The 17,374-nt window shown below is 40.6% G+C and overlaps 1 protein-coding gene across 1 annotated transcript in view; it reads right to left on the reverse strand.

Annotated features, from left to right (window-relative positions):
• Positions 1-12,098, reverse strand: part of dgkzb (diacylglycerol kinase, zeta b) — a 39,074-nt gene extending 26,976 nt beyond the window's left edge. The window contains exon 1 of the mRNA XM_067437012.1: positions 11,390-12,098. Coding sequence (XP_067293113.1) covers positions 11,390-11,577 — 188 coding nt within the window. The 5' untranslated portion in view covers positions 11,578-12,098. The remainder of the gene's footprint in view (positions 1-11,389) is intronic.
• Between the last annotated feature and the right edge of the window lie 5,276 nt (positions 12,099-17,374).

Below are 17,374 nucleotides of genomic sequence, written 5' to 3' on the forward strand. Positions count from 1 at the left end.
TATTATCCGTCTTACTTTAAATACTGAGTGTCAAAATGAGCCACTTGTTCTTGGGTGCTCTTCTGTGCGTGATGGATGCGCACAGAGCCGGCCACTCTGTGTGGAAGTAATTACTGTCTTTTAAGTGATGGAGGAGAGAGAGATCTGCTGGCTGTTACCATGGAGTGGGACATCATGGCAACCAAACCTGCTTAGATGTCCCTTAGTCACTGCGAACTTCGCTTGGTATAGAAACACACCCCAGCTTTATTTAGATTTTTTTACTCATTTTTCTTTTGATTGAAATTTTATTACTAAACAAATTATTATAGGGAACACCCTGTACATGATATCAAAATTTACCTCATTTACAACATTTTAATTACGTCTCATGTCGTTACAAACCCATAAGACTTTTGTTCATCTTTGGACACAAATGAAGATATTTTTGATGAAATCTGAAAACTTTCTGTCCCTTCGTTGACAGTGATGCAACTGACACTTTTACGCTTCAAAAAGTTCATAAATAGATTGTAAAACGAATTCATATGAATTTAGCCGTTTAGTCAATTTTCTGAAAAGACTTGATCGCTTTATATGATGAACAGATTGAATTTAGGCTTTTATTCATATATAAACATATAAACAGCTGACACATCAGCTGTGGTCAACGAAAGCTCAAGCATGTTCGCTTGACGTTTGAGAACCAATGAGGTTCATTCTCGTGTTGCGCAGCACGTTTGAGCTTCTCAAGAACCAATGAGGTTCATCCTCGTGTTGCGCAGCACGTTTGAGCTTCTCAAGAACCAATGAGGTTCATTCTCGTGTTACGCAGCACGTTTGAGCTTCTCAAGAACCAATGAGGTTCATTCTCGTGTTACGCAACACGTTTGAGCTTCTCAAGAACCAATGAGGTTCATTCTTGTTACGCAGCATGTGGGACTTCTTAAAGATCAAACGTGCTGCATAACACAAGAATGAACCTCATTGGTTTACATACGTCAAGCGAAGAAGCTCCGTTTTACCACACGGAAGCCTCCGTTTACCACAAATGGTGTGTGAGTTGAGGAATGTTTATTAAGAATGAACCAATGAGGTTCCTTCTCGTGTAGCAGAGCAAGTTTGATCTCTTTATGAAATTATTGATGCATCAAAGTGTCAGTTGCACAGCTGTCAATGGAGGGACAGATAACGCTCAGATTTCATTTGTGTTTGAAAGATAAAGGAAAGTTTGGAATGACATGAGGGTGAGTAAATAATGACAGCCTTTTCATTTTTGAGTGAACTTTCCCTTTAATGCGTGTTAATGGTCTTAGTTAATCAGTGCGCAGCAATGATAATCACATCAAGTTTGTCCTCGTAATCTTTTATTCTAGGCCACAATGTCCTCTAATATAAGTTTACACTACCATTCAGAAGTTTGGAGTTCCTATTTTCTTTCTATTCATCAAATAACAATCAGACATGTCCTCATATTATAATGATTTCTGAAGGATCATGTGACACTGAAGACTGGAGTAATGATGATTAAATTACATTTTAAAGTATATACCAATAGAAAAGACTTATTTTTAATTGTAATAATAATTTTATTTGATAAAATAAAGGCAGCCTTGGTGAGCAAAAGAAAGTTCTTTTAAAAATGTTAAAAAAAATCTTACCGACTCACATTTGAACAGCAATTTACATCTATTTATTTGCCAAAACAGTGGGAAAAAATTCATCTGTTTATCGTTTGGAGAAAAATTGGGATAACTATTTGATCAATCCATAAAGGATTTGAATTTAACAGCTCAAATCTGTAAGTCTATAACAATTAAGCTACAGTCCACCAACTCTATTATTATTATTAGAGAGACATTTACCATTACAAGAAGAGAAAAACAAACTTTAGTCAACGTGAAATCAAAACTGATCCCATTTATATACACATTCATGGTCTCATTAGTTCAAGCAACTCCCTGAGCAATCCTCTGATGTTGCAGGAAAGGTGATTGTTAGATTGAAGGGGAAAAGGATGGCAATGTCACCACCTGCTGGATAGGAAACACCGAGACCACCATTTAACAAATGCTTTAAAGACTAAACATTTCTCAGACATTTATATTATCCTTGCAGAATCTGAATTAAAAAGAGAGATTATAGAAATTACATTTTGTTTTCTATTTAGTATTGTTTTGCTGCCCTGATATATTCACACTTATTTCACAAGACAAACCCTAGAGTTTATACACACGTTCTTTCCTAATTTTGTTGCATTCTGAGATTTTTTGATTAATGCAAATGTTGTAATTATTTTGTCTTATTATTTTCGTTAAAGAAGCTAAACATCTTAAAGATTCTGCAAGGGGAATGTGAATATGATCACAGTAAAGAATCCATGGCCCACACACAAGAACGACAAATGGTATTTGCACTCATGTCATCTGCTTTCGCGACATGCCACAAATATTGCGCATACTCCAAATGCCAACAATCGTGCCATTCCACTGATGATCGCAGGAAAATCCCTGATTTTGTCAAGGGTCGTGTTCTATTCCATCTTTGTTCTGCTAAATTGATCAGTTCCTATGACTGCACTTCCTCCACCACAATGGCCAGACCGCAGACACAACATCTGTATGTCTGGCCAGAGAGCGCTTCCCGAGCAGGAACACGGCATTTACTGTATGAGCTGAATGGGTCTTTGCATAGCAACATCATGCTGGTTATTTTTAGAGCCCATTTCAAATTCCAGGCTAATTCCAGGTGTACGATGTAATTTTCTGTCATTCTATCATAGGGAAAAATTCTAGTCATGACTATTCTGGTCAATAATCACAATTATTTAAGACAATTAGGAATCTTTTATGACTTTTTTTGTAATAGTGATATATATAAAGGCTATATTTTGGTGGAAACCAGTGCAATTTCAAAATTTTCTATAGGCAACACATTTCAAAACCACAGCTAGAAACTAAAAAAGTCCTAAAACAATAACCGAAGGCAAGTAATACAATAAAAACAAACGCACAAATAAAAGTCACAGAGAAGCGTGTGGGCTAAATTAGGCTGCTGTCTCTTTAAAGTACGGATCCAATATACTGATACACATCTGATTTCCTACGTTCACTAACATAACTTTATACATAACATACTTACATCTTTTACAACTGTGTTTATGTGAATACTCGTGATTTATAGTATATTTATCCATGTTAAAATGCATGTCCATCTCCAAGCGCATGCATAGAAAGCCTCGATTATCGTGTTGCTATAATCGTTGGTACTTGGTAGTCGAAAAACCTGCCAATTCACAACCTCCCTAATGCTGCCTTCACATGCTATCGTTATTATTGTAAATACGAGATTCCTGGTTAAAAAAGGGACATGGACCAATAAAAAGTTGGACTCAAGTCGTATTTACGATTGAAAAGCTTGAGGATAATTGATGATACCCAAATTCACAAGATGGGCGGCCCATAAACTTGTACCTTCCTCGCAGGTCAGAATGACCCGGAGCCGTAAAATTATACTTATTGCTATATTTCGTCCAGAAAGCTGATATCATTTATATCACAGGCAGCAATACACACACGCTCCCTTTCACGCACACATTCCGTCACCCACATATGCCTACAGATCTCCATTAGCCCACCTTGAGACTCTGACCCTGATACATACTTAGCTCAAGCATAAAACGAGACGTTAAAGATAGCTGCAGAAATGGGCCTGTTCCTCCATGGGGCGGAACAGCGCAGCCATGCAAATGAAGCCGTGCGAGACAGGCCACTGGGTGTGAGTGCATGCGTTCAAGGAAACCTGTGTCTGCCTATGACCTGAAAAAAAAGCAGTTTGTTTGATGCAATCTGCACTTTTAAATGGCCTTTGGATGCACAGAACCTCCTGGCCCTAGGAATCCAGTCGGTACTCTCTGTACCGCAGTGATACACAACCTGTGTGCCTCAGGTGTCCTAGCCGTGTATGGCATTATCAGATTACACACATCAACACAGCCGCGAACAGGTGCCTCATCAGCACACAGAACAGGTGGAGTACACACACACACACAAACACAAACACTTCAATGGCTGATGGAGAAATGGCCATTTATTTTGAACTTTATGTACACTTTATACTTTCCAACCAGAAATTGTAATAAGTTTTATATATTTTTATGCTTGCCCTTGCAAAATTGACCCACAGTGCTCAGAGATTGTGGGTGGTTTCTGGGATGTTGGTTCCTCATTGGAGTTGTTTCTATGTGGTTGCTAGGATGTTCTGGGTGGTTTTATTCAACCAATCCTACCTTATTCAACCAACTGAGCCCCTCCAACAAGTATCAATAATATTCTTGACTGTAGATGGTTTGTTCCCTCGATCAGTTCAAGAGTCTTTTGTATTTATGCAGCACAAACATACCCCACAAAAAGTCATGTGCCAAATTTGAATACTTAAAGGGTTAGTTCATCGAAAAATCCGATGGCTCAGACAGGCCTTCATTGACACCAATGTCATTTCCTCCCATAAAGGCACTAAAGACGTCTTTACAAAGCCCATCTCACTACAATGACTCTACAATCATTTTATGAAGCGACGGGAATAGTTTTTGTATGCAAACCCGACTTGTATAGTGATGGGCCGATTTCAAAACAAAGTTTAGGACGTTATAAATCAGTGTATCGATTCAGGATTCGGATCGCCAATGTCACGTGATGTCAGCAGTTTGGTTGTTTGACACGCGATCCGAAGCATGAATCGATACACTGATTCATGACGGTTTCGAAACTTTTTGTAATCGGCCCTTCACTTTATAAGTCATTATTTATTCGTTTTTTTGCACACAAAAACTATTCTTGTCGCTTCATAAAATTATTGTAGAATCACTGTAGTGAGATGGGCTTTGTAATGACGTCTTTAGTGCCTTTATGGGTCTTGAGAGGAAATGACATTGGTGTCACTGAAGGCCTTTCTGAGCCATCGGATTTCAACACAAATATCTTCATTTGTGTTCTGAAGATGAACAGAGGTCTTACTGGTGTCGAACGACATGAGGGTAAGTACGTAATGACAGAATTTTCATTTTTGGGTGAACTAACCCTTTAAAGGCAGTGTTCATCCAGAAATGAAGGTTCTGTCATCCTTTACTTGCCATCATGTTGTTACAAACCTGTATTTCTTTCTCGTGTGGCACAGAAAATAAGATATTTTGTACACATAATACTGTTTTTGTCCATGCAATGAATGTCAATGGGGTCCAAAATAACATTTGGACATACAAGTGTTTAAACAATGACAGAATTAATTTTTTTGTCTGAAACATCCCTTTACAGTATACAGTAGTCATGCAGTCGTATGAGCAATGGCAATTGATGCTTGCTTTTATCAACGAAGGCAAATCAAAAAACTCATCTTCATGCAGGAGTGACTGAAGCCCTCATGAAACCAGACTACAGGTGAATTCTTAAACTCACACTTGGAAAAACTGGTTTTTCATGCTCAAAAATAGAGCAAGGGAGATTCCATTGTTTGGAGCGCAAAAAAGCCAACTGCAAAAGCTGCAAATACATTCCAGAGTCCCTTTTGCAGAGTTCCACGATGGGTCTGATAGGATACTTGTCTAATCAAGTTTTGTTTCATTTTTGAAAGCAGAAAAGCAGGATCTGGAAAAAGCTTTATGTAATCTTCGTTTAAAAATTTCTGGTAGGGCACGCAGGTCTAGATGTTTGTAAAGAACTGATTTGAGTGGAGATGTAGTGATTAAACAAACAGCAAATGAAACATAGATCCACAATCCTGAGGCCGCCAGCCCAAAACTACACATGCCAAGTAATCGATCCAACTTGGAAAAAATCTAGATAAATGTTCTGTCACGGTGTGTTTGGGTTTTGTTCATGTTTCATGTTCTTATTTTCTCATGTTCACTGTCATGTTTCCTGGTTTTATCATGTGCTCCTCCATTGTCATGTGTGCCCTAGTCTCTTGTGTCATGTTGTCATTGGTTCATTTAGTCATGGGTTCTCAGTTCTGTTCTGTCATTGGTTCATTGTTTAATCATTGGTCACAGGTGTGTCTTTTCTCATGTTTACCTTGTTCCCTTGTTGAGTATTGTTTGATGCAACCCACATTGGTGAGTGTCTGTTTATAGTCAAGTCTGTTCATAGTTTAAGCCCGTTTCAAGTCAAGGTCATCGTTTGTTTGGTATCTGTTTGGTATCTGTTTGGTGTCTGTTTGGTATCTGTTTGGTATCTGTTTGGTATCTTTTTGGTATCTGTTTGGTATCTGTTCACACTGTAAATAAACTGCACTTGGGTTCAGCAAACTTGCCACCAGTAGACAGTTGTTGCAGGATCTTTATTGGCAGCTATGGTTGCATGGAGAACCTTTTACATCCATAGCCTTTCCACTGGACACAAAGTTCTTTATAGTGGAATAAGGTTCTTTTGATTGTTAAAATGTTTTTAACAGTAACAAAATGTTTTACTTTTTAAGAACTTTTTACTGATAGGTGGTTTGGGGAACCCTAAATGACACTTCTGCATGGCTGCAAAACCCCTTTTTGGCACTTTTATTTTTAAGGGTGTAAAAATTAGTGTATTAAAGTGTTCACACTTGTAAAACACTTTGCTTGTTTGTTTGCTTTTTGGTCCCCCCCCCAAAAAAAAATGCCTTTAGTCCTGGTCCGCTTAGTGTTTACATTGACATATTTACCACTAAACCTAAAGACAAAGAGATAAATTCACAACCTGATTGGTCGGCTTTATTACGTATAGTCCATGACAGAACTCATCGAACATCCAAAACAATGATGTGTACTGGGCTAAATGTGCTCGTTGCATGTTTGTAGCCTACATATGATGGTATTTGGACCAGCTGAGAACTTGTAAAGAGCTTATAAAGTGTGTAAAGGAGTCAAAACCGCAGCCGGAATCCCTCAGTCACACACACAAACGAAGATCTGCTGTGAGAAACGGTTCTGATGCCTGTAACATGATACAAACAAAAGCGAGACTACAAAACAACCAAAACCAGACAACTGAATAAACCAAAATGAGGGACCACATCCACACAAAGCCAGAGCTTTCTCTATCCATTGAAACCATTGATATATATATTCTCTATCCATCTGGACCACTGAAATGATGCAAAACAATGTAGTATACATGCCGGACCAGTAGATGGCACTGTAATTCTGCCACAGAAATATATTTAAAACAGATGAAGAGTTGTGGCTAAGAAGGGGTACAGCAATGGTCGGAAGTGAGGCAAAATATCATGATAAAATAACAATAAATAAATCTGCTACTTGCCAGAATGTTTTATTTAAACCTACCGCAATCCTAAATCTACCCATACAATAATGCAAATGCAGTAATTAAATTATGCAATATTGATGTGCGCATGCCCAATGGCCGTAGCTGTATCCCTTCTAGTCTTTAAAGCCCGGGACATGGCGTGATGACATCACCGTTTTACAAAATATATGGACTGACTTTACACACGAAAAGGCATGGGTGACGGTTTCAGATTTATCCACTCTGGGATGATGCTTGAGCTTTCTGTCCTTTTTAGGGTTGCATCTTATGACATCATATGTGGTTCTGGTTTTTGGTTTGTTTAGATGTCGTTGGTCCATGTTGCATTCATATTTCACTTGAACCGCACCGGATTTTGTTTGGGAGAGGACTGTCTGAGACCCACCTTTTCAGCGCCTCAATCTGCTTGTTTGGTGCGCACTGGGGTTCACACTTAATCAAATGAACCGCACTAACAGTAATCGCACCAGGGTTCGTTTTAAACAAACCAAACAAGCTAAATGTGAACACACCCTTAGGCCGGGGACACACTGCAAGCGTGCCGTGAGCGTCTCGGCTGCGTGGCGTGTCCGTTTTTATTTCGGCTCCCATGTTAACCGGTTAGCGCTTGCATACTGCCTGCGTCAGCCGTGCGGAAAACGCGTGCATGCTTCAAATAGAAGAGACGCCTATTTTTCACGCGACACGCGAGCGTGTTGGAAGCGTTTCTAGGCAAAATAGCATAGGAAAAGATGTTTATATGCCATTTTGACACGAATACATATTAATAAATGACATTTTCATGTTTGAAAGTCTTGTAGGTTAACATCAATGCAGATATAGGCCTACTTGTAATAATAAAAAACAACATAATTATCGATTTTGCAATATTAAACCTGTCAATACAGAACGAAATATTCTGTAGCCTATTTTGGCGTCAATACCGTATATGTATGGTCAATAGGCTACTGCCGACGTTGTCTTTGCTGTATCATAGGCAATATATTTATATTTAACATGAAATGGGGCTTCCCTGCAGCAGCAGCGTCGCGTCAGACACGCTTCTGGTGTGCAAAGACAAAGAAAACGCCAGGCAGCCGCCCGGCGGCTGACACGCAGCAGAAACGCCACGCTTGCAGTGTGTCTCCGGCCTTAAAGGTCCCGTTCTTCGCGATTCCATCTTTCAAACTTTAGTTAGTGTGTAATGTTGCTGTTGGAGCATAAATAATACCTGTAAAATTATAAAGCTCAAAGTTCAATGCCAAGCGAGATATTTTATTTAACAGAAGTTCCCTTTCAAAGCCTACAGCGGACGGCCGGTTTGGACTACAGCAGGAAGTGCAGGGATGTAATGACGTCACTAGAACCGTTTGTTGACTAACCCTCCGCCCACAAGAACACGCAAAATAGGGGGCGTGGTCTTGTTGCTCTCCCACGTGGAGAAGAGCGCGCATTCGGCGCTTGCATCTCCCCGTTATGGTAAGAGGCGGGACCTTTCCGGGCAAAGTGCGCTAAGCTGCTGTCCAATCACAACACGGGAAGCGCTGGCCCAATCAGAACTCGTTACGTGTTTCTGAAGGAGGGACTTCATAGAACAAGGAAATCATCAGGCCGTTTGTAGGACAGGAAACAGCGCTGTACAGATAAGTAAATTGTGTGAAAAATACTGTTTTTTTACACGCGAAACATGAACTCATGTTATATTGCACACTGTAAACATGCCAAAAAGGGACCTTTAATTTAGGTCAAGGGCTTCGAAAGACGAACAGAATCCAACCAACAACAAAACCTGGCCGTTCAGAGGTCAATGCAGGTCATATAATAAGGCTGATTAGCCAGTGCAAACGCATTATAGGCTAACTTTTATAGGCCTACTTTATTTGTGACAATGTTGAACCATGCAAAAATGCAAACCATATCCGAATCCCCATCAACCATGACAAGATAGTGGTGAGAGGAAAAGTTACAAAAAAAGAAACACTTCTGTTTTTTCTGCTATTTCACATCCTCATGTTGTGCCTTGTCTCTTTTTTCACAGGTACAAACTCGGGTTAAAATCACACAGCTCAAGGTGCACGAGGTCAGGAGTGCGGAGAACAGGTATACGCTGTTCTCCCAACAGGTCGGACAATTATAGAGCGTAATTAATTGCTTCTCCATTCCATTAAAGGCATCTATTTCCAGACAACCACATGAGATCATGGGATTAATTTAGACGCCTGATGAAATCTCAAAAGCGCACATAACCTGAGGTGATGTCATGGGAGTTAGGATTTAATGTTTTTAAGCAGAAATGGTTACAATGAAGGTTTGGAACAGCGTTTCACAAAGTGTTTCCTAGAAAGACGAAGCAGGTGGTGCCTTTTACCACAGGGCTGGTCCAAGCAAAACGCAAGTTTAAATTGCAAATAGACAGCATACGAGCTGTTTCAGTCACGAATGTTCAATGTAAAGAGAGGGGAAGAGACACCACAAGCTTTAAATACGTATAATATTTGCCTTTAAAGTTGGTCAAAAAAATACAATTAGGTTAAATTCATCCTTGAAGTTTAGAGTCCATAAAATAAAAGCCTATAAATCATATTAAATAAAATAGCCCATTTTGGCATTATAGTTGGTCAAAAAATGCAATTATTTTTTGGTAACACTTTAGTTTAAGGTCCAATTCTCACTATTAACTAGTTGGTTATTATCATATTACTAGCATATAGGCTGTTTATTAGTACTTATAAAGCATATTTTAATTCCTTGCCAATACCTAAACTTAAAGGGGTTAGTTCAGCCAAAAATGAAATTGATGTCATTAACTCCTCCCCCTAATGTTGTTCCACACCCGTAAGACCTCCGTTCATCTTCAGACACAGTTTAAGATATTTTAGATTTAGTCTGAGAGATTCTGTCTCTCCATTGAAAACGTATGCACACTATACTGTCCATGTCCAGAATACAAACATCATCAAAGTAGTCCAAATTTGACATCTGTGGGTTAGTTAGAATCTCTTGAAACATTGGAAATACATTTTGGTCCCAAAATAACAAAAACTACGACTTTATTCAGCATTGTCTTCTCTTCCGCGTTTGTTTTCAATCCTCAAATAAAGATTCAAACGGTCATGAATCAGCTGATTGATTCGTGATTCGTAAAAAAGTCATAGTTTTTGTTATTTTTAGACCAAAATGTATTTTCGATGTTTCAAGAGATTCTAACTAGCTAACTGATGTCACATATGGACTACTCTGATGATGTTTTACTGGTCCTTATGGAAAGGGACAGTATAGTGTGCATACGTTTTCAATGGAGAGACAGAATTTCTCGGATTAAATATAAAATATCTTAAACTGTGTTCCGATGATGAACGGAGGTCTTACGGGGGTGGAACGACATTAAGGTGAGTCATTAATTAAAGAAATTTCATTTTTGGGTGAACTAACTATTTAATAACCACTAAGCAGTAATTTTGAGTTTATTGAGGCATTAAGTCTTAGTTTAAAGTGAAAATTGGACACTAAACTAAAGTGGGACCTTATTTTTTTTATTTAAATTGAAATAAAATAAAATAAGAAAATATAAGAAAAATAAAAGAAAATACCTTAAATAAAAGAAAATATCAAAAAATAGCCAATAATAAAAAAACTGAAAATACCTATAAAAAAATAAAATAAAATAAAATAGCCTATAAAAAAAGTTTTAAAAAGCAAACAAATAAAATAGGGCCTATATATATATATATATATATATATATATATATATATATATATATATATATATATATATATATATATAAATAAACAAGAAAATACCTAAAAGAAAATAACCTATATATAAAGTTTTTTTTTAAATTGCTGATATTTAAAATAAAATATAAAACTAAAATAAACAAGAAAATACCTAAAAGAAAATAAATAAAAGAAAATAGCCTATAAATAAAGTTTTTTTTAAAAAGCCTACAAAATAAAATAAAATAGCTGATAATTAAAATGAAAAAAAAATACAAAAATAAATAAATAAAACACTAAAAAGAAAAAAAGGTTTATTTTCAGACTCAAGACATACTGTTCCAATCACGAATGTTTGGAGTAAAGAAAGTGAAATAAAGAAATGACGAGTTTCAAGAAACGTCAAACATCTCACCCACCTTCTACCAAAGATCCGCAGTCCGGAGAAGCTCTTGGTGTTGTTGGGACAAGGCTGAGCTGCAGGGGTTGTGATGGACAGGTCAGAACAAGACGAGGAGGCTGAATCGGGACCTCCGGGGTCTTCACCGTCCAGGGGTCGGGACAGCCCCTCCACCTCTCCCTCGGGGTGAGGGTTTGACTGCTCCATCTCAGATGTGCAACCTGACTTCTCCTATCACAACTTCAGACGTGACGGTCACAGGAACCCAGTCCATCAAAGTCTCCATAGCAGAGGAAAAATAAAAGACGAAAAAATGGTTCAGAGTTGGTGTGAGTGAGCACCAAAGAGTGGAAGTGCACTCCCACGGACAGTGCAGATAGTTAGGCAATCGTGCAGAACAGCACAGCACGGCACCAGGAAGTAGATCTCGAAATGCGGGTACAGCTTTGACAGTTAACGTCTCTTCTTTTCACGTCCACGAGCTGCAGCCAGCCGACTTCCTCCTCCTCCTTCACGGCTCATCTACTGCAACTCAGCTGTTTGTTTGGCAAGAAGCGTCCCTCTGAGCAAACTCTCTCTCTTTCACTTTCTGCGCCTGAACCAGGCATGTGCGCACAATCCAGGAAGTGTCAAACAGGTGTAGGACTCCTAGACGTGTGTCTACCTGCCCGTCTCCTGCTGACTGACTCGTTGACGTTTGAACACACACTTTTATCAGGTTTCCTCTCTCCGAACACCTCCCCCGCACCACGTTCTCTCTTCACTGGTCCAGGTTAGGACAGGAGTGTGTCACCATCTATTGGTAGATCAAGGGAATTGGTGAGCGCTTTGGTAAACCTCCACAGGAAGCAGTCGACAGTACACACACATTTAAATCACACTTTGCATGATGGTATTACATAATACGTTTCTACGAGGGGAAGAAAGTTGTTTCTTTAAATTGAAAGGGTCAAAGTGCAGAAGAAGAGTACCACAGGAGTTTTTCTGCGTTATATCGTCAGAGTGGGTGGTTTTGTTCACATCTGACAGTCATCATCGCTGTATTTCTGCAGTACTGTTCTAACTCTGGAACAGAAGAGCATATCAGGCCTCCCTCCCACTCAGGCTTTACATAAAGACGTTTGGAGCAAGGCCCACGCCGCGCTCACTACGCTATGCAGGGACTACATCCAGGCATCTGTTCATATACGAGCTTGTTACACACACACTCAAACGTCTTGAGCTGCAACTGCATTTCTGTGTCAGCTCAGTTCTTTTGTCTGAAAGGACGAATATTAAAACTTTTATTGGATTGGTGGCTCACCTTGGCGATGCTAACCTCAACGGGTGTCTAAATCCGTTGGCAGATTCTAATTTGATTGAAATATCGGACCCACTTTATATTAGGTGGCCTTAACTACTATGTACTAACATTGTAATTAATCATTTGATACAATGCACTTATTGTGTACACACGTTTTTACATTGTACTTACATTTAAAAAATACCTGCATGTAATTACATCTGTAATTAATTTCTGTAGTTACATTTGTAATTACACAGTTGGCAGTTCCCTTACACCTAACCCTACCCTTAAACTGACCCACACCACCACACCTGTCCCTAACCCTACCCTTAAACTGACCCACACCACCACACCTGTCCCTAACTCTACCCTTAAACTGACCCATACCACCACACCTGTCCCTAACTCTACCCTTAAACTGACCCACACCACCACACCTGTCCCTAACTCTACCCTTAAACTGACCCACACCACCACACCTGTCCCTAACTCTACCCTTAAACTGACCCACACCACCACACCTTTCCCTAACTCTACCCTTAAACTGACCCATACCACCACACCTGTCCCTAACTCTACCCTTAAACTGACCCACACCACCACACCTGTCCCTAACTCTACCCTTAAACTGACCCACACCACCACACCTGTCCCTAACTCTACCCTTAAACTGACCCATACCACCACACCTGTCCCTAACTCTACCCTTAAACTGACCCACACCACCACACCTGTCCCTAACTCTACCCTTAAACTGACCCATACCACCACACCTGTCCCTAACTCTACCCTTAAACTGACCCACACCACCACACTTGTCCCTAACTCTACCCTTAAACTGACCCACACCACCACACCTGTCCCTAACTCTACCCTTAAACTGACCCACACCACCACACTTGTCCCTAACTCTACCCTTAAACTGACCCATACCACCACACCTGTCCCTAACTCTACCCTTAAACTGACCCATACCACCACACCTGTCCCTAACTCTACCCTTAAACTGACCCATACCACCACACCTGTCCCTAACTCTACCCTTAAACTGACCCACACCACCACACCTGTCCCTAACTCTACCCTTAAACTGACCCACACCACCACACCTGTCCCTAACTCTACCCTTAAACTGACCCACACCACCACACCTTTCCCTAACTCTACCCTTAAACTGACCCATACCACCACACCTGTCCCTAACTCTACCCTTAAACTGACCCACACCACCACACCTGTCCCTAACTCTACCCTTAAACTGACCCACACCACCACACCTGTCCCTAACTCTACCCTTAAACTGACCCATACCACCACACCTGTCCCTAACTCTACCCTTAAACTGACCCATACCACCACACCTGTCCCTAACTCTACCCTTAAACTGACCCACACCACCACACTTGTCCCTAACTCTACCCTTAAACTGACCCACACCACCACACCTGTCCCTAACTCTACCCTTAAACTGACCCACACCACCACACTTGTCCCTAACTCTACCCTTAAACTGACCCATACCACCACACCTGTCCCTAACCCTACCCTTAAACTGACCCACACCACCACACCTGTCCCTAACTCTACCCTTAAACTGACCCATACCACCACACCTGTCCCTAACTCTACCCTTAAACTGACCCATACCACCACACCTGTCCCTAACTCTACCCTTAAACTGACCCATACCACCACACCTGTCCCTAACTCTACCCTTAAACTGACCCACACCACCACACCTGTCCCTAACTCTACCCTTAAACTGACCCATACCACCACACCTGTCCCTAACTCTACCCTTAAACTGACCCATACCACCACACCTGTCCCTAACTCTACCCTTAAACTGACCCACACCACCACACCTGTCCCTAACTCTACCCTTAAACTGACCCACACCACCACACCTGTCCCTAACTCTACCCTTAAACTGACCCATACCACCACACCACACCTGTCCCTAACTCTACCCTTAAACTGACCCATACCACCACACCTGACCCTAACTCTACCCTTAAACTGATCCATACCACCACACCACACCTGTCCCTAACCCTACCCTTAAACTGACCCATACCACCACACCTGTCCCTAACCCTACCCTTAAACTGACCCACACCACCACACCTGTCCCTAACTCTACCCTTAAACTGACCCATATCACCACACCTGTCCCTAACTCTACCCTTAAACTGACCCATACCACCACACCTGTCCCTAACTCTACCCTTAAACTGACCCATACCACCACACCTGTCCCTAACTCTACCCTTAAACTGACCCATACCACCACACCTGTCCCTAACCCTACCCTTAAACTGACCCACACCACCACACCTGTCCCTAACTCTACCCTTAAACTGACCCATACCACCACACCTGTCCCTAACTCTACCCTTAAACTGACCCATACCACCACACCTGTCCCTAACTCTACCCTTAAACTGACCCATACCACCACACCTGTCCCTAACTCTACCCTTAAACTGACCCATACCACCACACCTGTCCCTAACTCTACCCTTAAACTGACCCATACCACCACACCTGTCCCTAACTCTACCCTTAAACTGACCCATACCACCACACCTGTCCCTAACTCTACCATTAAACTGACCCACACCACCACACATGTCCCTAACTCTACCCTTAAACTGACCCACACCACCACACTTGTCCCTAACTCTACCCTTAAACTGACCCATACCACCACACCTGTCCCTAACCCTACCCTTAAACTGACCCACACCACCACACCTGTCCCTAACTCTACCCTTAAACTGACCCATACCACCACACCTGTCCCTAACTCTACCCTTAAACTGACCCATACCACCACACCTGTCCCTAACTCTACCCTTAAACTGACCCATACCACCACACCTGTCCCTAACTCTACCCTTAAACCGACCCATACCACCACACCTGTCCCTAACCCTACCCTTAAACTGACCCATACCACCACACCACACCTGTCCCTAACTCTACCCTTAAACTGACCCATACCACCACACCTGACCCTAACTCTACCCTTAAACTGACCCATACCACCACACCACACCTGTCCCTAACCCAGGGTTCGTACGGGTGCTTGAAATCCTTGAAAGTGCTTGAATTTTGATGTTGTGTTTTCAAGGTTTGAAAAGTGCTTGAATTTTGGATAAGGTGCTTAAAAATGCTTGAAATTGTAACTATTTCTTTTACAACAAATACCTATCTGACTAAATAGTTCGTTTATTAAATGTAGAAATAAAATGTTGGAGAGCCTAAAATGAAACCTGCTGTGCTCGCGATCTGCCTGTCTATTTCCGTGTGACTCCGCCCCCATGTTGTCGTTTCTGAAAGATGCTAAATACGAATTTTGGATCAAACTGGCACAAACCCCACGAAGTACCTCCTGTAAAGTTTGCAAAAATACATGCAGCTTTTCACTATATGGGCGAGTCTGCTCTTTCGAGTCACATGAAAGGTAGGCTAAGTCATAGACTTTCAAGTAAGCTAACTAAAGTAGTTTAACGTTACTGTAGCCTACACATTAGCGCCTATTTGTTTAACTTGCGCTATTAACTGCTAGCTAGGAATTCGCATTAGTGACAGAGTATATGTATAATGTGATAATGTAAGATTAGCATGTCCGTTATGGCATGTTCATTTGTGGAATAGGCAGTGAACGTAGCCACAAATTTAAACCTACAAACATTAGCTCAGTGCATAAAAATAGTGTCAGATGATCATACAAGTAACCATGGGCGTAGATTACGCGGGGGACGTGTCCCCCTCACTTTTAATAAAATGTATTTTCGTCCCCCGCACTTTTACTGGGTCTCACCGATGCTAGTCGACCCGCTCCGAGCGGGATCCGAACCGGCGTTACCTGCGCGGGGGCGGGCAAGTTAACAGGGACGCTAAAAACAGCTCTCTCTAATCTCGGTTGATTGCGCGCTTCTTGAGGTCACGGTCAAATGTATTTACATAGAAACCAATGTGAATACATCAAGATTTAAATTCAGAGACAAAAAATAATCTATGCATGACCTGTCATTTTATTCGCATCTAAATATGAGGAAAGTCCTCCTCATCCACTTTTGGAAAGTCCAAAAGTGGATTCGTAATATCCAGTCACGCTGGAGCTGCAGCTGAAGGAAAACAATCGTTATGATGATGAAACGTGACGACGACAATCAGACGATTGCGACAATATATATGCTTTGTGTGTTTTTCAAGCCATCTCAATGTAGGCTATTGATGACAATAAAGTATAGGCTATCATATGAATAATGCAGCTTTTAATGTTTAGTATCTTCTGCTCACCAAGGCTGCATTTATGTAATCAAAAATAGTTCAAACAGTAATATTTTGAAATATTATTACAAATTAAAACAGCTTTTTTCCTATGTGAATATATAGTAATTTATTCCTGTGATCAAAGCTGAATTTATCATTACTCCAGTCTTCAGTGTGACATGATCCTTCACTAATCATTCTCATATCAGGATTTAATAATCAAGAAACATTTATGATTATTATCTGTGTTGAAAACAGTTGTGCTGCTTAAAAATGTTGTGGAAACCATGATAGCCTACATGTTATTTTTCAGGTTTCTTTAATGAATAGAAAGTTCAAAGGATAGCAGTTATTTGCATTCATTAAAAATTATCATCTTTTGTAATATTAAAATTATCACTTGTGATCAATTTAATGCATGTCTGATCAACAAAA

This window comes from Pseudorasbora parva, chromosome 25 (genome assembly GCF_024679245.1).
Source record: "Pseudorasbora parva isolate DD20220531a chromosome 25, ASM2467924v1, whole genome shotgun sequence".
Lineage (NCBI taxonomy): Eukaryota > Metazoa > Chordata > Actinopteri > Cypriniformes > Gobionidae > Pseudorasbora > Pseudorasbora parva.